At 34.8% G+C, this 26,302-nt stretch overlaps 1 protein-coding gene across 1 annotated transcript in view; it reads left to right on the forward strand.

The window, feature by feature from the left end:
* The first annotated feature begins 3,491 nt into the window (after positions 1–3,491).
* THEMIS (thymocyte selection associated) overlaps positions 3,492–26,302 on the forward strand; it is a 192,975-nt gene continuing 170,164 nt past the window's right edge. Inside the window, exon 1 of the mRNA XM_066373279.1 lies at positions 3,492–3,740. Within this exon, the coding sequence (XP_066229376.1) occupies positions 3,650–3,740 (91 nt within the window). The 5' untranslated portion in view covers positions 3,492–3,649. The remainder of the gene's footprint in view (positions 3,741–26,302) is intronic.

The raw sequence follows: 26,302 nt of genomic DNA on the forward strand, positions 1-26,302 counted from the left end.
TTCATTGTATATATGTACCACAGCTTTTTTATCCACTTACCTATTCATGGGGACTGGTGTTGCTCCTGTAGCTTGGCTATTGTAAATAATGCTACAATGAACATAAGGGTGCATATATTATTTCAAATTAGGGTTTTGTGTTTTCTTTGGATATATACCTTGAGTTATAATATATTTTCAATTGTATTTTTTAACTCAAGAATTTTTATTGATATTTTTATAAACAGCAGATTTCCTCTAAAAATTCTTCTACTTTTGAACATGTTAATCAAAAAAAATTATTTTAAATATCATGCCTAATAAGTCTATATTTAAGGTTCATTTTAATTATTAAATTCTAGATGTTGTCTTTAAACTCTTGTAGAGGTTCTGGTTGCTTTTCCTCATTGGTAGGATTTACTATTGCTTTTGTCTGACAGCTAAAATGGAGAGCAGATCATCTTAATATAGTCAGGGCTTGAGCTAATTGTAGTCTGAGAAGGGCTGTTCTATTTATAGTCAATATTTTCTCTTGAAAAGAGCCTTTTGAGGCCGCAGCTGAAGGCAAGGGATATTTACGAAACCTCCCTCTTCCTCATTGACAAGCCCTGTCTTCCTAGCAATGTGAGACTGCTGGAAAGCACTTGGCTTCTTCAACTTCCTACTGATCATTTCCTAACTGATGTCTCATACAATCAATCCCATGCTGCTTTACAATGAGCAAAACCCTGAAGGGGAAAAACAGTGTTAAACAACTCATCTCTCTGAGTTTTTCTGGATGCTTCATAGCCCAAAATTCCAATTTTTGTCTCTCTAGCTATGTGAAACTGCAAAAAAACTCAACTTGGCTTCTCCCCTACCCTAACCATCACTTTTGCTCTGCTTTTCAGCTTCTCTCTTGGTGCCAATTACTAATCCACAGATGCCTTTAGGGGAGAAGTGCTGAATATTTGGTCCCTTCACTGTGTTTTTCCACCTTTCAAGGTATTGGCCTCTCAAGTCCAGCTGTCTTGATGGTTCTGCCATGCCTTTAAACAGAAAGAAAAAACAAATCATCCACTTTTCACGTTGTTCTTTGTGGGAGCTTTGGTCCAATTTATGGACTAAAATATTCTTTCCTACTGCTTTGGAATTTCACATTTTTCATATAGTAAGGTGATTATTTATCCTCTAGTTTGTTTCTGAGTTTTTGTTAATCTATTACTGTACCTGTAATCTGCTGTTTCAATTGAACTTTATTCATTTTACCACCTGGAGGTTCAAGTGCCCTTCCCGAACTCCTGTTTGTCAATTTCATCTTGGTGTTAACAGTATTTCTTTGCCTATAGTGTCAGAAGTGATTATGATCTGGACTAAAGTAGTAACGGTGGTGTTACAAAGCAAGAATAGAGTGAGGGATATGGGGTATTGCCATCCATAGTGTCCATAGTGCACGTGGGATTTGGAGGCTAGAGATGGCGTATCCCATGATGCAGCCTTCTGGCTTCGGAAACTAAGAGAATGCTGGTGTCATTAAGACTGGGAATATAAGAGAAACAGATTGTAATAGACAGGGAGGATCATCTGTTGAAAGATCAGAAGATGAGTAACATAGATAATTGTAAAAGATTGGTGATATTTAAAATGACTTCTTAGCTAGAAGGAGAGAAAGTTGATGTGGCAATACTAAAAAAATAGATCAAGTAAAGTCAAGTTTGGATTAGATAAGAAATAAAATTTGTTGTGGCATCAATTCTAACAGATGTATGATTTTTAAGGAGCAGTGCATAACAGCCTTCTTCATATATTCAACCATGTGAGACGTGCTGTTTACACTTGATTAAGGAGCCTAAGCTTGGAAAGAGAGATGCAGAAGGCAGAATGATCAAGTTTGAGAGATTTTTGGACAAAAAAAAAATTGCGAGGGAGGAAGTAGAAGCTACTGGTGAAAAAACAAATGACATGACCCTATAAATTCTAGTCTTGTAAAGAAAGAAATGAATCCAGGCTGGTTATTGCAAATATCAACTATATTAATAAGAGCTGAAAGAGTTTCATAAGCTCTATGTCAAAATAAGGCAGTATTTCATTGCTAGGTTATCTATGTGATGGATATGGTGGAGCTAAGATGAGCCCTGACCTATTTTCTAGTTCTACTGGGCTATGTTCTCTGCAACCTAAAGCTAAAAAGCTTCTAGACAGGGAGCCTGTCTAGATGCAACTTCTTAGCACCTTTCACTTGTATCTATACCAACCAGTCTTCCTTTATTTATCCTTAAAAGAGACTTAGAAAACATCACCTTGAATGTGTATACTTGCTCTAATATGTTGTTTCGGCTAAATACAAAGAAGGGAGAAAGTATTTTTAAGATTTGTTTTTATATGGTTTCTCTTGCTCCTTTTGACTTTGGGAATTATCCACCCTAAATTTGGACCACAGGATCAGAACTGTAGAATTCTAGCCTGAAAAGAAATTGTAAAATTTATTTGACTTCTTCTGCATTTTATTCATCAAATAAATGAGACAAATAAGGAACAGCAAAGATGAGGCTCAAGTAACATGTCAATCAAAAGCAGAGCTAAACGCAGGAAGCCTCAGGTCTGCTAATGACATATTCAGATACTTTCACTATAGTGCGGAGATGAGAAAAGTCATATTAACTTATTGTATTGTAACAGTAAAAATAGAAAATTCCATCTGACCTTTGCTTGGCTAATCTTGGCTTGCAGAACAGGAACTGGCCCGCCTGGCCCCGATGTAATCATAGGTGTTTGCTCTTCCGCAAGCACCTGGGGCAATCACCCTGAGAGCCGTTGCAACTTCCCTATCTCATGACTCCTGAATTCCTGGGTGTCTCCTTCCCTCCCTGAAATAATGTATAAAACTTGCTTGCTGAAGTTCGGGGCTCTTGGCTACCTCCTTGCCTTGAGCCCGCTCGCGAGTGTAATAAACTTTTTCTTCTGTTTTACCCACACACTTGGGTCTAGAGTCTTAGTGGTGCGCCCTCGGTCAACAGTATTAATTTACTGTATCACTTTGCATATCGCAGCCTTACCCCACTCTCCTTTAAGATTCAGCAAAAATTTTAATGTGGAAGAATAAAAAGTGGTTTCGATCCTCTCTCTCAAGAGTATCAGATTTCTGAAAATTGCTGACACAAAACACTTTCAGAACCAAATTTAAAATAAAAGCACTGAATATGCAAATAAGGCACAAAGCCAACCGATAGAAATAAACTAAAAAAATAAAGAATTAACATGGTCCCTTGTTTAATTTTAGACTTTAGTCTTGCATTCCTGCTCTTTTCTGGTCAACGAGCAACTCTGACCCCAGACTGTAGATGCACACCTGGACCAACAAACAACTAGCTACTTATCAAACCTCATTTTTTGGGCAAAGTCTATTCAGACATGCTCACCCCACCCCCATCCTGTTCTACTTCACTGTCAGAAGGAAATGAAGCCACAACTAGAACAAAAAGAGCTCTAACACCTTTTGTCCCCTGCCTCCTCCCTCCTTTCTCACTGAGCTCCCCACGTAGAACCACTTCACCCCAGCTGGGCTCTAGTGTGACATCCCTGCCTGTCTGAGGGAGGAATTATGAGCAGGGCCTGCAAGTGCAGGCAAGTGACACCTAGAAGCCACACGCTTCTGTAAGTACCAGTTCTGCACAAGACCCAAGCCAGAGCAATGGCATTGTCACTGGAAGAATTCGTCCATTCCCTTGACCTCAGGACCCTCCCCAGGGTCCTAGAAATCCAGTCAGGCATCTACATAGAAGGTAAGCATTTTCCTATCTTTTCGCTGGCTAGAAGTGCTTATCAAGTTTGTACTCTTGGGAATTGGAAGAAATTTTAATAGAATATATATGAGTTCTGTTAAAGGAAAGGTTATAATGTAATTTACTAGTCAGTGGTCAAGACTCAAAAGTGTTGAAGGAGAGAGAAACCAGCTAGGATGCTGGGGTGAATAGGGGAAAGGAATTGAGTGAAGTTTCTTGAACTTTCCATAGGCCTCCAAATATAGTAGCTCAATGTGAATGGTGAATTATTTCTGACTTTTCTTGGAAATTGGTCATAATGCAAGAGGAAAAAGTTAAGTTATCTACATTTATGTTTCTAGAATATGAAAACTAAAATTTAGTTTTTCTAAAACAGAAGTAACTATTAAAAGGACAGTGTTTAGAAAGAATAATTCACCAAACTTCTAACCGCTTCTCAGTGTTGCCTATGCCAGCGCTTCTTGCACTCTTTCTGTAGGGGACGAACTCCTAATTCTTTCAATAATGACATTCTTATTTCAAGTTATAGAAATTAATGTTTTCTAATCACAAGATAATTTTTAAGAATTTACATTGAAAAGTCAGACTTCAGTTCAGGTTATGATTAATAAGTTAATGTGTTCTGTTGTAGCTTACTATGTTAATTCAGCAAAAGAATGTTAAAGCCTAGAGATTCTGCATTCCCTAGATTCTTTAAGCAGTAGTTTACACTCATGCAAGAAAAAGAGACATTTTCTAGGCAAATATGTTTCTGCTCATAATAGTGGTAAAATCGAGGCAGTAATAAAATTAGATAAAGGAAAACTACTGGAAAAATAACAAATATTCGTAGGCAAATCTTTTCTGTTCATAGACAAAAGAATGTTTTAGATAGAAAATAAAACAAAGATTGACAAATGTCAGATGTAACACACACCTATTGGTGCAAACTATCATCAGCTTAATATTGACTTTTGTTTAATTCATTTGTAAACTGATTATTTAAAATAAAATGTTATTTTTTCCATATATGTAGTATTATGAAACATAACTCATTTTCATAAGTCAGCCCCAAATCACTTTTTTGTCTCATGGTTTGTGCTGTGGAAGCTTTGCATAGAAAATCTAACTTCATGTCTAGTTTACAAAGATTTTTTTAAATGTAATTTTATATCAATTTTTCTGTTTTATATCTTACATCTAGTCTTTAATCCACTTGGAGGACACTTTGCTCTGAGGTGCAGAGGGTCCCGTTTTACTTTTTTTTTCCATATAATAAACCTGACTTCTTACTACTATTTACTAACTAGCCATTCTTTCTCCATTGATTTGTGTCACTACTTTTAAGTTATATTTAAACTTGCATCTGGATTATGTTGCCTCTGAAATATCACTTCTTTTCCATTAGTCTGCTTTTCTTGCAATTACACCAAAATCACTCTATTTTTGTAACTATGGATTTGAAATGTGTTAATATGTAGTTCATATATAGACCAAACCCTGTTTTTGCTCATTTTTTCTGAGTTCACTTAGCTATTCATAGACTTTTCAAATGTTTTAAAGAAATCAATTTGTTTCTTAAGAAATTCAACTAAAATTTGTGTTGGATTATATTGATTTTGTAGATTAATTTGGGAAGATAGAATCTTACAAAAGAACATATTATGTCTCCCTCTTCATTCTTTAACATTTTACTACGATATACTTTAATTAAGAGAAATACGTGTTTACTTAGGTACATTTTTACAAAGTAAGCACATTTATGTAACCACCACCCTGGTCAAGAATAAAATTTACAAGTATTCATCTGTACCTTTTCTCAATCATTATCTACCACCTTCTCCAAAGATAGTCATTATTATGACTTTTGTCCATTTATAAACTTTATATGCATGGAAAATTATAGCATGTATCCTTTCCTGATTGGCATATGTACTCAACATTATCTTTTAAAACTTAATTCATGATGTTCCATATAGTTCATTTCTTCCAGTATGTATAATATTCCATTGAATGAATATACCACAATTTATTTATTCATTCTGCTGTTAATGGACCTTTGAATTATTCTCAGTTTTGAGTTGTTACCAGTAATGTCATCATGAACATTTTTGTACAAGTGTGTTCACATGTATATGTATTCACGTGGGTGTATAAGTAAGTGAAATTGTCATATCATATGGTATTTGTATATTCAGCCTTGGAGAATAATGAGAAACAAGTTTCCCTAGTAGTATACAAATTTACATTCTCACCAGCAGTATATGAGAGTTCCAATTAATCTATGTCTCTAGTGACCCTTGATGTTATCAGTCTTCATAATTTTAGTTATTCTAGAGTATAGTTTATATTTCTATGATGACTAATGAGATTAAGCACCTTTTCGTGTTTACTGGCCTTTTAAAGATGCTGTTTTAGGAAAACATTGCTTATGTGTCTTGCTCCTTTCACCACTGGATTTTATAAACTTTTTTACTGATGGGGCAAAATATGTGCATATTGGGATTCTTAATCCTTTGTCAGTTACCTGTGTTGTGAATATCCATCTCAGTCTATAACTTAATGTTTCTTTATTTAAAATGATGTCTTGGAAGTTTTAATTTTAATGGTAGTATAGTCAGTTTATAATTTATTTTTTGATATGTTGTCAAATAAATTTTACTTTATCTTAAGTTCATGAAGATGTGCTCTTTTTTTCAGGGTTTTTAATTTCTTTTTTAAAATTATAGTTTACATCCAATATTATTTTGCATTAGTTCCAGGTATACAGCATAGTGGTTAAACAATCCTATACGTTACATACTAGTGCCCCCCAATAGTCAATATTATTGACTATATTCTCTATGCCGTACTTTATATCCCCATAACAATTGTGTGACTACCAGTTTGTACTTCTCAATCCCTTTACCTTTTCAACCAGTCCCCCATCCCGAGTCCCATCTGCAACCATAAGCCTGATCTTTGTATCTATGAACGTGTTTCTCTTTTGTTTGTTTATTTATTTCGCTCTTCGTATTCCTCATATAAGTGAAATCATATGGCATTTGTCTTTCTCTGACTTTTTTCACGTAGCATAATATCCGCTAGGCCCATTCATGTTGTTACAAATGGTAAGATTTCATTCTTTTGTTATGGCCAAGTAATGTTTCATTGTATATTTATATGACCACTTTGTTATCCACTCATCTGTTGATGGGCACTTTGGTTGTTTCTGTAACTTAGCTATTGTAAACAATGCTGTAGTGAACATAAGGGTGCATATAGTCTTTCAAATTAGCTTTTGGGTTTTTTTAAGTTATATTCCCAGAACTGAAATTGCTGTGTCATGAGCCAATTCATTTTAAATTCTTTGAGAATCCTCCAAACTTTTTCATAATGGCTGCACCAATCTGCATTCCCACCAAAAGTGCACAAAGGTTTTCTTTTCTTCATATCCTCACCAGTATTTGCTGTTTGTTGATTTATTGATGATAGCCATTCTAAAAGGTGTGAGGTGATATCTCATTGTGGTTTTAATTTGCATTTCTCTGGTGATTAGTGACATTGATCATCTTTTCACATGCCTGTTGGCCATCTGTCCTTTTTTGTAGAAGTGTCTACTCAAGCCTTCTGCCCATTTTTTAATTGAATTGTGTGTTTTTCTTGAGTTGTATGAAGTCTTTATTATAATAAATCTCAGATATTAACCCTTTATCAAATGTATTATTGGAGAATATTCTTACATTCAGTAGGTTGTCTTTTTGTTTTATTGATGGTTTTCTTTTTTGTGCAAAAACTTTTTAGTTTGCTGTAGTCCCATTTGTTTATTTTTGAAGTTATTTTCTTATATTGTCTTTTAGAGATTCTATTTGCTTATTGCTTATTCTCAAGATCTGCAATCTACCTAGAACTAACCTTTTATTTTATTTTTTAATATGGCTTGAGGTTGAGATCAATGTTTATTTCTTTTTTCTGTGGAGCCAATTGTTACATTGATTTTTGTTGAAAAACTGCCCTTTTTCTTCTCTCTTACTGTGTTATATTTGCCAGAAACAGTGTCTATAAATGTCTATGTCTCTTACCACAGCTTCTATTCTGTCCCATTCATATAATCACTATACTTATATTAATTATATCCTGTCTTTATTAATATACCAATATAATGTAAAACTTATATATAATAATATGCTAGAAAGCTATAGTTCTCAAAGTTGGTTGCACGTTAGAAATATAGGGGAAGTATTAAAAATATAGATACCTGGCTCTCTCCTCCAATCATAAGAATTTAATTATGTAGAATATAAGGCATTATTACCATGAGGTTTTTAAAATCTCCCTGATGATTGTGACATGCAGCCAAAATGGAGAACTGCTAATTCTCTACTATAGAATAACTTTTCCTAATTTATTACTTCCCTTCAAGTTTGGCAGCTTGAATTTTTTATACACATTTTAGAATTATCAACTTCTACAAAAGTTCACTTGACATTCTGATTAACAGTGCATTGGTTTGGAAAGAATTGGCAGCATTTTAAATTGTCTTCTGATCCATGAACTTTGTGTAGCCATCCAGTTATATGTATCTTTTTCCTTCTATTATCTTCTTTATGGAGTTCTTGCACATATTTTTCTGATTCATTATGAATTATTTTTTAAATTTCATTTTAAATGGTATCTTTTTAAGCTTTTGTATTTTTTATCATGCTTGTTGAATTCTAAGAATATATTTTTAGGTTATTTTGAATTTGTTTTGTATACATTCATGTTTTCTGTGAATATTGGTGGATATTATTGTTTTCAATAATTGTACTTTTTGTTTTTCTTCAGTAAGAGATCTGGCTAGTGCTTTTAAAATAATTTTGAATACAAAAAATGATAAAGAAGCTTCTATTCTCATTCACAACCCCAGAAAATTTCAATAGTTCATCTTTAAATAAAAGGTTTAAGTTTAAAAAATTTCTAGTTTTGTAATAGTTATTATTTAGTATAAATCTGTTTAATTCATCAAATGTTCTTTCTGTAACTCATGATATACAGAAAAATTTGTGATATAATTCAGTGTTAAATGACCAAATTTGTTTTATTGTACAAGTAAAGTCTTATTTAATATTTTTAAAAATAATCAATCAATGTAATATATATTTAATTTATCAAATGTCCTTTCTGTAACTCTTCTGATATGCAGAAAGGACATTTGGTAAATTAAATATATGTATATTACACTGATTGATTTTAAAAAGATATAACACTGAATTGGTTTACCAATTTTTTTTTCATCTCTTTTAGGGAATGAAATTGACTTGAAAAGTTTATTTCTTGTATTTTCCCTGCCAGGTTTTTGTATTGAGTTATGATGAACTTATAGGAATTCTTGGGTAGAGTCTTTTGCTATTCCTTTCAAAATGTTCTGCAAATTTGATGTTACTTATTTAAATATTTATCAAAATTTCAAATTAGCCATTCTGAAATACAATGTCTAATGCAGAAATGCTTTTAATTATGACTTTCATTTATTAAATAATAGTCTTCTCATCCATGGATAATTTATCTCTTTAAAAAACATACACACAAAAAAACTCATCTGTAGATAATGTAGAATTTACTAAACTGTTTCCTTAGAGATCTTGTGTATCCTAGACAAGCTCCTAGAATGCACACAGCTACATATATGTATGTGTGTATATATTGCTATATTGACTGATAATCATATTCCTCTTTCTTTTCTAACTTGTTATCACTGAAGTGGGAAATGCAAGTAAATAACAGCAGTATTGATGAACTCCTATTCATTCGAATTACTTATCCTTTTGGTTTCATTAGTTTTTCCAACTACGTATCGATGTCATTAGAATATATCAAGAATTGTGTCTTTTCCTCACTATGTTTTAACAACAGTTTGTTTTTTCTTATGTTTGTAGTATAACCCATGACATCAAGTACTATGTTAAGCAATTACAAGAATCCTCATCTTATTCTTAATTGTAAAGAGAAATGCATCTAAAATTTCTCCATTAAATATAAATTTCTAAAATTGGTATTTAGCCTACCCTAAATCAATGAAATTCCAATCTATTCTTTGCTTTCTAGATGTTTTTTACTATACAGCTATCAAACTTAATAATTGTTCATCATTGATTAAGCTAATAATGTGCTTTGGTTTTCTTAGTCTGTGAGAGTAAATTATTTTTAAAGATTTTTTTTTTTTGGCCCTGGCAGGTTGGCTCAGCGGTAGAGCGTCGGCCTGGCGTGCGGGGGACCCGGGTTCGATTCCCGGCCAGGCACATAGGAGAAGCGCCCATTTGCTTCTCCACCCCCCCCCCCTCCTTCTTCTCTGTCTCTCTCTTCCCCTCCCACAGCCAAGGCTCCATTGGAGCAAAGATGGCCCGGGCGCTGGGGATGGCTCCTTGGCCTCTGCCTCAGGCACTAGAGTGGCTCCGGTCGCGGCAGAATGACGCCCAGGATGGGCAGAGCGTTGCCCCTGGTGGGCGTGCCGGGTGGATCCTGGTCGGGCGCATGCGGGAGTCTGTCTGACTGTCTCTCCCTGTTTCCAGCTTCAGAAAAATACAAAAAAAAAAAAAAAAATTTAAAAAAAAAATTTTTTTTTTAGTTGAAGGCTTATTTTACATTATATATATTTTTACAGTACAATTTAGAAGTTTGATATTATATTTAAAATTTTGTATTTAATCATAATTGAAATGAGATAATACACTTATCTGTTAGATAACACTAACTTCCTAAAATTAACTATATAGATTTTGTTGTTTTTAACTTTCTGAGGTAGTATGCCAATAAAAAGAAGTAAGAAAGTAATTTTTAATCTCTTCTTTATAATTTGGTAGAATTCTCCTGGAAGAATAACTAAACCTGAAATGGTTTGGAGGGAAATCAGAATTTGATTTTGTTATTATTTCTTGTTTTGTTTCTTTCATTGATTTCTTATTTGATCTTTACTATCCCATTATGATTCTTCATTTCCTCTCTTTCTCTTATTTCTAACTTGTAGGTTAAATAGGACAGCAATTAAAAAACATTTGGTGATTATGATAAATGTGTAAAAACTGTATTTTCCCTCTAAATATATTTTAACTATTTCCCATAAATTTTGCTATGTAATACTTTTTTCTATTACTCAGTTCAAATAGAATTTATTATTTTTCAACCCAATGGTTATTTATTTTATTTATATATTGATAACATGGGATTTTCTTCAGCTATTTTTTTTTTTTTGCTTTATTTGATCATTTTATTGTGTGTTGTTAGAGAACAATAGTCTGTATTGTATTGTTTCTTTCTAATTGATTGAGGTCTTTGTTTCATGACATGAACTGTATTCTAAATGAAAATATTTAATATGTGCTTTTAAAAAAAGGCATATATTTTGTTGTTTGGTATATCTTTCTATATATACCAAATTGCTTGAGTTTTCAATTATTTGTTCAGATCTTGCTCTCACTGTTTATTATTATTTTTTGTCTGCTTTACCTATCAGTTTCTGTTAGGGTTATTTAAAAATCATCTTTCAGGATTTATTCACTTATCTGGTCCACTCCTCATTTTTGTGTTTAGTTTGATTGTACTTTTGAGGTTCTTGTTGCATATGCTTATGTTATTGAGGATTAGATCCTCTTACTCTATTATTATCATCCTTTTTCCTTTGTAATTTTTTCACTAAGTTCGAGGTTATTAGACAATATGATATATTATTAATCTGGTTTTCTCTTGGAACATCTTTTTCAAAGCATTTATTTAAAAATTTTTTGGGGTCTTGCTTAATGTATAAGAAAAGATATTCTGTTATAAAGTAGCGTGCCTTAATTCTGCGGGTTACGTAGAGACACCAAGGCAGGATATATAAGAATTTTTAGGAAGAGATTTATTAATAAGCTGGCTACATATGACTTATATGGGGTATAGCTGACCCAAATCATGTCACCACAAATATAGCTCTGAGGCTAGTTATATAGACATGATCACATACAGGTTGAGGGAGCATGACACAATAGTTAATTACTAACAAGTTTGCAACATTGGATCTATTGAAAGGAAAAAATATTTCTACATATTAAAACTTATAAGGTAACACAATAGCGAAAAAATGTCATTTTACATATCAAAGACATAAATCTTTTAGTGTCTACCCCCCATCCCTTTGTCTAGAGCAGGGGTAGTCAACCTTTTTATACCTACCGCCCACTTTTGTATCTCTGTTAGTAGTAAAATTTTTAACCACCCACCGGTTCCACAGTCATGGTGATTTATAAAGTAGGGAATTAATTTACTTTATAGAATTTATAAAGCAGAGTTATAGCAAGTTAAAGTATATAATAATAATTACTTACCAAGTACTTTATGTTGGATTTTTGCTAAGTTTGGCAAAATAAATCTTTATAAAACAACTTACTATAGTTAAATCTATCTTTTTATTTATACTTTGGTTGCTCCGCTACTGCCCGCCATGAAAGCTGGAATGCTCACTAGTGTGGGCGGTAGGGACCAGGTTGACTACCACTGGTCTAGACGTATATGTTACTCTCAGGACTCCAGGAGGGGTGTAAGAGTTAAAATCAGTGTAGGATATGTAAACATTGTTTCCTAAAGGATCCCTTTGAAGAAGAAAGAAAGTTCTTCAGATAACCTTTATTCTTTCAGAGAACTATAGTTAAACTATGACTAGATGACCCAGTTGTCCTTGTAAGCCAGGAAGCTCCCACATTCTTCTCCCTCCATTCTCTAAAGAAAGGAGGGGGCAAGAAGCCTGACTTTTCCTCTTTAAAATGGCATTGCCAATACTAAGTTTTACAGTTCTTTGGCACCTTATCACAATTCTTCATCTTCTTTCCGCTTTTTGTATCAGTGCAGGCAGCGGATCCAGGTTTTGCCCATCCTGTGGTGATGATCTCATGACAGAGGGTTTTGGGGAAAGGAGCTTTGAGGGAACTTGAGAAAATGAAGGCATTTAAAGTTCTGTGATACTAGATTGAGTGCCCCCAGTTTATAAGTACAGTGATATAGGAAGCCTAGCATCAATAACATGTTGCCCAAGCAGTTATTAAATTGTCCTGTTGATATGAAGCATGGGACTGGGGTTATAAACTCAGATCCCTGCTTCCTGGTTGTTAAAAATGAGGGATGATTCCATGGTCAACTTACAACATTCAAAAATCTGCTTTGTTCCTCTCCAGAAAAACAGATTTCACCGTAACCCCGAAGGTTGATGTTAAGGTTAATTGAACTATTGTATATAAAATATTTAGCAAAATAACTGACCCATTGAAATCTTGCCATAAATCTTAAGTTTTATTATTATGATTCTAATAATGTTGACATATTATGTAGAAAACTGAGAAACCATTCCTAAAAAATTAAAACTAATTAAAGTTCTACTACTGCTACATACTCCAACATAAACTAAATTTGGAGAAAAAATATTAAAAGTTAAAATATTAACAATAAAAACACTAAAAAAAGCCATAGAAAAATATTCAACTAGGTACTTTAAAGAGTGAAAATATTAAACTTATAAAATAAAAACTACCTTATTTTTTTAAAAAGCCTAAGATTAATGTGGATGAAAGTCAAATTGCAATATGGGAGAATTGTCACAATATATACAACAGACAGAATTAAATATCTAAGTGTATAAAGAATCACTAAATAACAATAAATGAAAATGCATGTAAATTTTAAAAATTAGACCATATATATATATATTTAAAAAATGCCATTTGCATGCCAGACTCATATTAAAATTTTTTTAAATTTTCTAATAATAAGTAATCACTGTTTAGGTCACAGATTACAAAAGATTCACAAAACCCAATGTCATGAACATATTAAAATGAGGAGAAGCACAATTGTTGGATATACAAACTGTTACAGACTCTCTAGGTATCAACTGGGGAGCAATATGCCTCAATATAAAACATGTGCATATACATCTAACCTCTAGAAATTAACTTAAAATATAATTACTAAAAAGAAAAATAATGATTATGCGAGAACGCTCAGAGCAGCATCAAGTGAATCTCAGCATGGAATAGCTTATATAAAGTACAATAGCTTATATAAAGTACATTATCAAGCAGTATTCAAGGGGTTAGAATTACCGTGGGGAAAGAAAGCAAAGCCCGTACTCTATTGGAGCTTGTATTACAGTAGATAGAACAAACAAAACACAAATGACAGATTTCAAATATATATAAGTGTCATGAAGAACTTGCTTGTTTTACTAAGCAAGGCAGTAAAAGCAAGGCAGAAGGAAGAGATGACCTTTTGATAGGGTGATTAGGGACCAGAATAAACTGAGGAAATGAGCACAGAACATATCTGCAAGAAGAACATTCCTGCTGAGGACAGAACAAGTGCAAATTGTATAACAGTTGCACTTCATCTAATTAAGAGACAGGGAGGAGGCAAGAGGGGATGAAGCTTTGCAGTTGAGGGGGCAAGTGGTGGGAGACAAGGCTGGTGGGGAAGTACAGATTGCCTAGGCTTCAAAGGCCAAAGTAATACATAGTTTGGTACAGAGGGAACATGAAGGGGCATGAGAGATAAGCTGATCAAGAAAAATTACACTACAGAGATAATTTTTTTTTTTTTTTTACAGAGACAGAAAGAGAATCAGAGAGAGCGATAGACAGACAGGAATGGAGAGATGAGAAGCATCAATCATTAGTTTTTTGTTGCGACACCTTAGTTGTTCATTGACTGCTTTCTCATATGTGCCTTGACCGCAGGCCTTCAACAGACCGAGTGACAACTTGATCTAGCCAGCGACCTTGGGTCCAAGCTGGTGAGCTTTTTGCTCAAACCAGATGAGCCCGCACTCAAGCTGGTGACCTTGGGGGTCTCGAACCTGGGTTCTTCCGCATCCCAGTTCGTCGCTCTATCCACTGCACCACCACCTGGCCAGGTCACTACAGAGATAATTTATGAACAAAGACCTGAATGTTGGAGAGTAGTCAGCCCAGATAAGATCTGGGAAAGTAAACAACTAGTGCGAACATCTAGAGACTAGAAGGAATTTAGTCTGTTTGAGAAAGAGAAAAATGTCCCTGTACCTCGTACATACAGAAGAAAGCAGAGAAAAGAGTCTATGAGAAGAGGTCTAAGGAGTGAGCAAGAGCATTTAAAGCAGTTTAAATTTTATAAGAACCGCTATACAGAGGAATAAACTCAAAATGGATTAAAGACTTAAATATTAGACAAAAAATATAAAAATCCTAGGAGAAAGCAAGATGGTAAAGTCTTGGACATATCTCAAAGCAATATTTTTTCAGGTATATTTTCTCAGACAAGGGAAATGAGAGAAAATGTAAATAAATGGGGCTATATCAAACTAAAAAGATTTTGTACTGCTAAGAGAGTCATCAACAAAATGAAAAGAAAACCCACGAAATGGGAAAAAATTCACTGATACAGCTGATAAGAAGTTAATATCCAAATTTATAAAGAACTTTAAAAACTTAACACCAAAAAAACAAACAACCCAATTTAAAAATGGGCAAAGGATCTAAGTAAACACTTCTCCAAAGATGACATACAGATTGCCAATAGACATATGAGAACATACTCAATGTCGTTAATCATCAGAGAAATGCAAATTAAAACCATACTGAAATATCACCACACACCTGTCAGAATGGCTACCGTCAATAAATCAACAAACAACAAATGCTGGTGACAATGTGGAGAAAAGAGATCCCTTGCGCTCTATTGGTGGAAATACAGATTGGTATATAGCCACTGTGAAAAGCAGTATGGAGTTATCTCAAAAAGTTAAAAATGGAACTGCCTTTGGACCTAGCTATCCTGCTTTTAGGAATATATCCTAAGAATACCAAATCACTGATTCAAAAGAAGCACTCCCATGTTTATGGTAGCATTGTTTACAATAGCCAAGATCTAGAAACAGATGGTGTCCATCAGTGGACGAGTGGATTAAAAAGCTATGGTACATATACACTATGGAATACTATGCATCCATGAAAATGAAGGAAATCTCACTTTTTGCAACAGAAGAGATAGTCATGCAGGTCATTATGCTAAGTGAAATAAGCCAGTCAGAGTAAATATCATATGATATCACTCCTATGTGGAATCTAATGAAGAAAATGAACTAACAAGCAAAATAGAAACTGATTCATACATAGAGTACAGGCTGATAATTGTTGGGGGTGGGGGGTGTTTGATATGGGGGATGGAGAGATAGAGAAGAAAAAGGAGGAAAAAAATACCTCATGAACCCAAAACAGCAGTGTGGAGTTTGCAGGGGTGGGACAGGAGGTGCAGGAAAGTACAGGGGTGATAAGTGGTGATGGACGGAGAGCTTGTGTAAGAATTTTGTTCCTTTTTATTGCAAAAAGCATTTTATTATATAGATATCCTATATTTTATTTAAGATCAGTTAAAAAACACTTGTATGATTTCCCCTTTAAAGATATGAATAATGTACCATTTTACATTTCTACTTACAATACATTAGAACTCCAATTTCTCTAAATCCTGACCAAAACTTGGTATTGTCAATCTTTTATATTATGGCCATTGGTATCTCATTGTAGATTTAATTTGCACTTCTTTAATAACAAATGATATTGAGCAGTTTTTCCTGTTCTTATTAGCAATTTATTTGTCTTTTAGATAAAACTCTCTTCAAACCATTGGCCCATCTTTATTCATCTTATTGTTATTGAGTTATAAAAAGTATTGGCCCTGGCCAGTTGGCTCAGCGGTAGAGCGTCGGCCTGGTGTGCGGGGGACCCGGGTTCGATTCCTGGCCAGGGCACATAGGAGAAGCACCCATTTGCTTCTCCGCCTCCCCTCTTCCTCTCTGTCTCTCTCTTCCCCTCCCGCAGCCGAGGCTCCATTGGAGCGGGGATGGCCCGGGCTCTGGGGATGGCTCCTTGGCCTCTGCCCCAGGCACTGGAGTGGCTCTGGTCGCGGCAGAGCAACGCCCTGGAGGGGCAGAGCATCCCCCCCTGGGGGGCAGAGCGTCGCCCCTGGTGGGCGTGCTGGGTGGGTCCCGGTCGGGCACATGCGGGAATCTGTCTGACTGTCTCTCCCCGTTTCCAGCTTCAGAGGAATACAAAAAAGGAAAAAAAATAAATAAAGTATTTCTACATTCTGTATTCTGATACTTGATTTACACATTTTTTTTCCGGATATACAATTGCAAATATCTTCTTCCCTTCTGTGGCTTGGCTTTTCAATTTCTTAATATAGTCTTTTAAAGCAAAATGTTTTAAATTATTGTGAAATTCAATATACCAATTTCTTTTTCTTTTGCACTTATGTATGTTATCAGGTTCACAAAAATTTTCTCCTATGTTTTACAATGAGGGTGTCCCAGATCACCCCCAGTTTTGATGATTTTGAGGAAATACAGCATTCAGAAAAGCTGTTTTACTTAGGGTTACGGTTTATTACAGAGAAAGGATATGGAATAAACTCAACAAAGGGATATGGCAGAGCCCATAAGAAATAAGCATATGCTGCAAGTTATTCTCTCCCAGTGGAGATATATGGGTAGTGCTTAAGTCCTCTGGCAATGATGCATCACAACACGGACAGAGTATTTCCAGTTAGGGAAACTCACTCATGCCTTTGGGTCTACAATTTTTATTGGAACAATTATATAGTTTTTGAATATTTGTGTAGCTGACCTTAGCTATTGAGTCTCCAGCCCTTTCACATGTTCAGGTGATACACGGTGGACAAAAAAACAGGTATTCAACCTCAATCACAGTGCTAGCATAAACCAGGGATCCCCAAACTTTTTACACAGGGGGCCAGTTCACCGTCCCTCAGACCATTGGAGGGCTGGACTATAAAAAAAACTATGAACAAATCCCTATGCACACTGCACATATCTTATTTTAAAGTAAAAAAACAAAAAGGGAACAAATACAGTATTTAAAATAAAGAACAAGTAAATTTAAATCAATAAACTGACCAGTATTTCAATGGGAACTATGCTCCTCTCAATGACCACCAATGAAAGAGGTGCCCCTTCCGGAAGTGTGGTGGGGGCCGGATAAATGGCCTCAGGGGGCCACATGCAGCTCACGGGCCGTAGTTTGGGGACCCCTGGCATAAACTACATGGTGTGGCCCAGGCTCTCAGATATATAACACTGTAATCTGGCAGGTTATTCCAAGGGTTTAGATGTTATCTCTCAGGAGACTGTCCAGGCTGGTCCTTTTTTTGAAATGTGCAGAGTTTGAATTTCCCAGCCCATAGAGTTAAAACTTCACTTCCCAGTTTTCTTTGAAAAAGTTTTATCTCCTATCTATAGATCTAATTTTTATTTGAGTTAGCCAGAATTTTCTAAAGTCTTAAATCCAAGTAATGAAAAAATTAACCAACTTTTTACAGTTTCTAAGCATGCTGGGGGCAACTCAGAAAAGACTTCCTAGTTGAGAGAGGTGAGTGAGTTAACCACACACATATTTGGATCAATGGCTTTCCAAACTGAGAGAGCAACTTTATCAAAATGTTTATCAAAATGAGAGTGAGAAACCAGTGGGTTGGAAGGAGGGTGAGAGTGATCAGAAATGATAACAGTGAGGAAATGGTAGAGAACCATATATGGTCCTCTTGGACATTCAAAAAGTTTTACTTTTAAAAGAATGTGAAACTTAAGATATTAATCTAAATTAGCAAGAACAACTAAAACAATGATAGATTTTTCTCTTCACTATGTATGTAGATACCATGTGCCATTTCTTTTAACTATTTATCAAGAAAAGAATGCTGATAAAACCACACCTATTTTACAGAAGTCAGAGTATAGTTTTGCCTAAATGAGCCATCAGTATAATCCTCAAATTTTATCTTATATCAGTTTTTAAATACCATCATGAATTTCCCCTACTGAAAGGTAAGATTTTTAAGTACCGTGATTTGAATATGTTAAATATTATATTTCATTTTCCTGCCAAAATATATAAGAATCATAGAAATTATTCCATGAAATTCTATATCTAACTCCCCTCATTTCTTCCCTATTTCTTTCTCCCTTTTAAAAAATAAAGTGTGATTCTTGCCCTTAAGTATTCTATAAGACAACGAAAGGAGATAGATTTTTTAAAAGTCATTATATAAGATATAATGTTAGGCCCTGGCCGGTTGGCTAAGTGGTAGAGCGTCGGCCTGGTGTGCGGAAGTCCTGGGTTCGATTCCCGGCCAGGGCACAGAAGAGAAGCGCCCATCTGCTTCTCCACCCCTCCCACTCTCCTTCCTCTCTGTCTTTCTCTTCCCCTCCCGCAGCCAAGGCTCCACTGGAGCAGAGTTGGCCCGGGCGCTGAGGATGGCTCCATGGCCTCTGCCTCAGGCGCTAGAATGGCTCTGGTTGCAACAGAGCAATGCCCCAGATGGGCAGAGCATCGCCCCCTGGTGGGCGTGCCAGGTGAATCCCAGTCGGGCGCATGCGGGAGTCTGTCTGACTGCCTCCCCGTTTCCAGCTTCAGGAAAAAAAAAAAAAAAAGACATAATGTTAAAGGTTCTTTAATAGACATAAACTGTTTCGAGAACACCGAGAAGAGCACAACTGACCACTCAAGTCAGAGGAAGCTTAGCAAGAGGTAGAGATGTTATTTTGCTGAGCCTTGCAGACTATTTAGAAGATTAGCAGGTAAATAAGAAAATTTTAGAATAAGAGAGAAGTATTTAGAAGGTTATATATGTTTGAAAAATTAAAATACATGTCCAAGAACAGCTCAGGGAATAGTAGGTAATTAGGTAAATTGTGGTCACATTTTATGTGGCTTCTGAACTATAAGGATATTAAATTTAGTCTGTAATAAATAAGAATCTATAAAAGGATATTATTTTATAATGTGCTTTTCCAGTTATAAAGGTAAAATGTGTTTATGGGTTAATAATTTAAAAATAGTAAGTTTTTGCCTGATAGTTGTTGGTGAGAGCATTGTGTCGATATGCCAAGACTGTGGGTTCGACCCCAGGCCAGGGCACATACAAAAATCAACCAATGAATGCATAAAAAGTGGAACAACAAACCAATGTCTCTGTGTCTTTCTCTCTCTCTCTCTCTCACACACACATTCTCTCTCTCACTCTCTCTCTCTTTCTGTCTCCCTCTCCTTCTTTCCTCTTTCCTCTCACTCTAAAATAAATTAATTAATTTAAAAATTATTTAATAAAGCCAAAGAATTTCTGAGATGTTTAAGGCAAAATAAAAAAAAAATCAGCTCAGATGAATAAATTAGGTTCTAGCAGAGGTCCAGCAGATGGATTTGAGTCAAACAGTAAGCAGCTGATAGCAGCTATTAATATAAGGGAAGAGGCAGAATCTATGGTCTTTTAGATAGAATCTTCTAAACTTTGAAGTTTCTGAGAAACAACTAGCAAGAGGGAGGAGATGATCATAGGTTTGAGGTTTCTAGACTAAGTAAACGTAGTAGATGATAAAAAATATTATTTAAAAGAGTTACTACAAGGACACCCCCACCACCCTGCTTTAGAGATGGAGGTACAATTCAGTTATATTTCAGTGAGTTTGAAGCTCCTATAGGACATTCAGATGCAAATGAGCATTAGACCACCAAAAATGTACTTCTGAAGTAAAAGGAGTAATAAACTTGTCACATTTAACATTACATATTTGTAAGTGGGTGAAATAAGTCTTATTTTATCAATTGCCTTATAGTATATGTGAGAAGAAATACAAGGATCTCAAAACACAGCGACATGGAAGATAAGGGTAGAGATGGAGCCTCTCAAAAAAATGTCTCTGTTTGAGAAGAAGCAGGAGAAAATGGGATAGTTTGTTGATGAAAAGAAATGACAGAGAGTAATAGATTGTGAAAGTGTCAAGGATAAATATTTACTTTTAGCATATAATTGATGGTAGATTGTTAATTATGATTATTGCCCTATATATTGAAGGCTTATTGTGGGTCAGGCACTGTGTCATGCCTTTTGTATATAAATTTAGGTATGTGAGAATATATTATAATACATATAAAAATGTATGTTATATATTCACATATCTATAGATAAATTTTTGTGAATATATAACACAATTAAGCTACTTTATATATGCTTTTTTAATACAAATTTAATATTCATATGTATATATGTACATATATATACATTTGATTGTATTTAAATTATTTATCATTATATTTGTAAAGAAATTTAATTCCTGGCAATATCTTGTGAGATTATTATTATTTCTATTTTTAAAGTCACCAATTTGCATATCACCTACATATGCTCCAGGGATAAAATTTATAATAAAACTTATTCTTACTCTGCTCACCTGAAGAGTTTTTGAAATTCTATGGTAAATCCTATCATTATAGAACCACTAATGTTTTTAAGAAATGTTATAACAATTTACTACTGGCAATTTGACTACACAAATGGTTGCTAAAGTAAACACGGACAAGAAATTACTACTACTTACAAATTTTTATTGTATTTTAATAACTTATTACTGATTATAATTGCAATTTCATAAGTATGACATTGAAGTATTAACTTTAAAGCTGGTTGAATAAATATATTAAATAATGATGCTTAGTGAATTATGTATTATATGAACATGACTTTTATGGATTTGATGTATCTATGAGAGTTTATATGGCAACAAATTATGCCTATTTTAATGCCAACATAATTACTTTATGGCTAATTGAATTTAATTTTCTTCAGGCTTAATTTAATTAGTAGCATGATATTAAAATCAGGGCAAATTTGATAATTATAGCATTGAATTAAACATATATTTACTCATATTTCATAGGCTTTAAATATTCAGAAAAATGAAACAGTTTTTACTTTTTAATATGTATTTACAATATTAATATTGGTTCATATAGACTCAAGAGGTATAAAATTATGTAAAAGTCTATTGAAAATGGCCCATCACATTTTTTTTTTTTTTTTTGTATTTTTCTGAAGCTGGAAACGGGGAGAGACAGTCAGACAGACTCCCGCATGCACCAGAACGGGATCCACCCGGCACGCCCACCAGGGGCGACGCTCTGCCCACCAGGGGGCTATGCTCTGCCCCTCCGAGGCGTCGTTCTGCCGGGACCAGAGCCACTCTAGCGCCTGGGGCAGAGGCCAAGGAGCCATCCCCAGCGCCCGGGCCATCTTTGCTCCAATGGAGCCATGGCTGCGGAAGGAGAAGAGAGAGACAGAGAGGAAGGAGGGGGGAGGTGGAGAAGCAAATGGGTGCTTCTCCTATGTGCCCTGGCCGGGAATCGAACCCTGGTCCCCCGCACGCCAGGCTGACGCGCTACCGCTGAGCCAACCGGCCAGGGCCCCCATCACATTTTTTAAAAAAGAAATTTCAGCTAAAAACACCAGAACAGCAGTATTTTTCTACATGAACATATATTTATAAAGATTTATTAAAGACAAACATTAACTCTCTATTATAGAATATTTCTACATGTTTACAACATGTTCTGTTGAACTTTACAGATTGAGATTCAGGACAACCTAAGTTCAGAGATGTTAAAAATTGAAATCGTTTTATATCGAAGCTTTAAAATGAAATACAACTTGTTATATCCTAAATTTAAAATTGATGTTTTCTTTAATAAATTTAAATTTGCTCGGTTTATGTCAGTACCATATGATTAGACATTAAAATGACTCTCAGAATAAAATTCAGAATACTTAAACGTTTATTTTCATTCAAAAAATATATATTGGAATCATTGATTTGGTAATATGCAAAAGTGACATTTGTGGCTACATTTGTAAGACATAAACTTGTTTGAAATGATGTTAAATTTACTTCAGCTAATGTATAATTTGGCTCCTAAAATGCCTTTAGGCCATATACTACAGATCAATGTTACATTTTCAATATAATTAAACATTGTGTTTTTAGAAATAAGAAGCAAAATATTTGAATTTTAAAAACAAAAAAATTTCATAAGTTTAGTGCATCGTTTGTGTGTGTGCTTGAATGCAATAGGTTCCCTAAGATTTAGCTCAAGAAGGCTTTATTTTAAGAACAAGCAAAAGAAGCTCAGCTAAGAATAATTTCAGCTATATTATTTTTAAAAACTGTAGAAAAAAATAACTGCCAGAAATTTTTTGTGTTATTTACTGAAGTGGAGCTGTTCTAAAATGCAGACATTTTTGTACAATGGAGTACATTAATGACATCTATAGCAGAATACTTACACTTAAAATTTGCTAACTAATTTATTGTTAAGTACCAAACTTGACTATGCAACACAAATTTGAAAAGTGGAGTGTGGCATACATATTATTTTTACATATCGTCATATAAATATAGATTATTCACATACCTTTTCATTTTATATGTATAAAGAAAAGACTGAACATGAGATTAAATAAAACATATTTTTTATTGGCTGCTAGATTTATCCAATGCCGTGAAATGGGCATTTTGGTTAGAGATTTTAATTACCTAAATTCATTTTAATAGGTACAAATTATTAGTCATTTATTTAACATTGAACAACACTTACTAAAGAAAAAGAAAATTAAAGCTTTTGCCTTAATTGTAGTAGTATATGGTTTTGTATATTATGATATGATATTGATACATTTTGTTAGGCATTACTAAATGACTAATGAGTAAGTACTGAAAATGGGAATAAAAATACCTTCAAATACTGTGTAAAAAGGTACAAAAATTATTTTAAGAAATGTCTATCTTTGATGCAATATTTAAGCTCTCTAATTTAATAACATCACATTTTTGGGACATCTACTTTGTTTTACTCAGTTACTATTTGTAATCATTGCATATTTTTAAAACTAAGATTCTAGCAAAAGTTGTGAGATGAAATGTACTTAAATGAAATATACCTTTTTTATGTGAAATAATACTTTGTACATGGCAAGGGACAGACAAAATTTTGTTGTTATAATATTTTAAAGAAAAATAACTTATTAAAAATTGAGGCAAGTTTTCTTCTAGTTATTGTAATAAAATTAGCTCTCCCATTTTTCTGGTTTGTATAAAGGGAAATTAGATCTCAAGAGTTTTACTGTACATTAGAAGGGCTGGTTTTAATGAGTCAGCAGTTGTGTCAGCCAAGGAAAGAACACCTGCCACAGAAATGATGTGTGAATTCTAACCACAGACCAAAGAACATTTTTTGACTTCTCTATTGTCATTAGAAAAAGCTTAAAGTATATTTAAAACAACTTTTTTCAGAAATCCTAAAATCAAATCATGTTACTTTTGAATTAACTGTTCATGAACAGAGACCACTATGATTTTAAACATTAGCAACATAGTTACTAATTTAAATATATTCTTATGTAAATAAGGAGTATGCATTTATAATAGTAATTTTTAAAAATCAGCATCAATATAATATGCTCAAAAAGTTTATAAAATCTTGGCAAGATGCCCTGGCCGGTTTGCTCAGTGGTAGAGCGTAGGCCTGGCGTGCAGGAGTCCCACGTTCGATTCTTGGCCAGGGCACACAGGAGAAGCGCCCATCTGCTTTTCCACCCCTCCCCCTCTCCTTCCTCTCTGTCTCTCTCTTCCCCTCCTGCAGCCGAGGCTCCACTGGAGCAAAGTTGGCCCGGGCGCTGGGGATGGCTCTGTGGCCTCTGCCTCAGGTGCTAGAATGGCTCTGGTTGCAACAGAGCAACATCCCAGATGGGCAGAGCATCGCCCCCTGGTGGGCATGCCAAGTGGATCCCAGTAGGGCACAGGCGGGAGTCTGTCTAACTGCCTCCTGGTTTCCAACTTCAGAAAAATACAAAAAGAAAAAAAAAAAAGAAAAAGAAAAAAAAATCTTGACAAGAATGAAAATGTAAGCTTGTCTTCGATTAGACACAAGCTGACCCCTCCTTCCATTCTCTTTTGTACGTTGGGTAAATGAGATTGGATACACGACAGATATTCTTTGAGTCAAGTGTTTGAGTCCCCGTTATGCCCGTTATGTGCTGTGGTAAAAAAAGAAATGAAGACTAGGGGGATGTAGAAATTACAACCTAATGTTTTTCATTCAAAGAAAGAACAATTATTTAACAGGGTAATCTTAAAGGTGGCACTTAAAAAAAATATTCCAGATCAACTATACACCCATTGCATACTATAAAAAATCAGGAGAACAAGGTCACTGGGACCCTGGTGACTGGGCTACACTGCGGGGCAGTACAAGCAGGAGTGGGCCCCGGGGTCAAGTGTAAATCAGGGCCACTCCAGGAGGAGTGAGGATTAATGCTGGTGCAGTGGGGAGGGGGTGGGGTGGGGCTGTCGTCAGAATAAGCCACCCATGATGGGACTAGAGAGGGCAGGTGGTAAATCCTGGAAAACCAACCCAAAGAAACTCGGAAACGGAGGCGGCAGCCCAGTTTGACAGGCCAGTAGCAAACGGTAAGGTGGCAAATGCCACCACTTTCACTTCCCCATCCCCACCCCCTCCCGGAGGAGGCAAAACCCTTTTCCCTACCAGCCCTACGGATCCAGTTTCCTTTCCCCTAAACCCTTCTCCCGTTGATGAATATTAATTTCATCCTATTTATTAAGAGTAGCTTAAGAAAAATCAATCCAAACTCTCTGGAGAAAATGACTTTTGTTGCAAAGTGACCAAAACTGATTAAATCATTTGCCATTATTAGTTTCTTTTTGGTAGCTTTGATAGCCTTCAATCTCTGGAAGTACATGGTCTCATACAATGAAAGAAAATCTTAAATCAAATTTTGCCATATATAAAAACATTAATTTGCAAGCAGACATAATAACAGATATCCTGTGTATCAGCTTGATATAGTCTCAGCGATTTGTCTTTTTAGGTGCTCTGACAGAGCCTTGCATGAAAGTTTTATTACAGACTTCTGCAACAATATTCCAGTAGCAGGATCCAGTTACCTTTCAAGTTAGAAGACAAACTGCTTTGAATCAGTAGCTGAAGGGGGACTGTGAAGAGTACAGTTTATATTGGACTCACTAGCTTCTTATACTTTGCGAAAATAGGAGAGCCAATATTATATTTGGACTTAATCAATGTATTTTGAAAACCACTCAGTTCCCCAATGAAAAAGTCTTACTGATATCCACTATTGTCATCAAAAACCTTTTGTATGAATAGGAAATAAATGTAGATGACACTGTGGCAAGTTGTTTTAAGAGTTTATAGATTTCTAAAGAATCTTTATATCTTATCTAGTTATCCCGGGTTTATATTTTTGATTAGTGCACTGCACATTTGGCATTTTTGTCATCTCTTTCCCAGGGCTGTAGGTTAAAACAATTGAACAATCTACTTATGTATATCTCACTATCTCTGCTGACATAGTTTAGGTAAAATTACATGTACATTGTAATAATATTAAACATTTATCTTCACATGTGTCCCAGATGCTCTATTTTTCTCACTTTTAGTGGAGCCGATTTATCTGTAGAGTTGCTTTTGTATTGTTTTGTATTTACTTTTATAGTTTAATTCTAAATTTGTATGATTTCCCTGGTTGACATATATAATCCTGACTTCCTACTACCTATTAAGTGATTTGTAACAGTAGTTCTCAAACCTAAGTAAACTTTGGAACCTACTAAGGAACTTTAAAAGAAATACTACCCTTGGGTTGTACCCCTGTGGATCTGATTTAGAATTTCTGGACTG

Source organism: Saccopteryx leptura, chromosome 3 (genome assembly GCF_036850995.1).
Source record: "Saccopteryx leptura isolate mSacLep1 chromosome 3, mSacLep1_pri_phased_curated, whole genome shotgun sequence".
Lineage (NCBI taxonomy): Eukaryota > Metazoa > Chordata > Mammalia > Chiroptera > Emballonuridae > Saccopteryx > Saccopteryx leptura.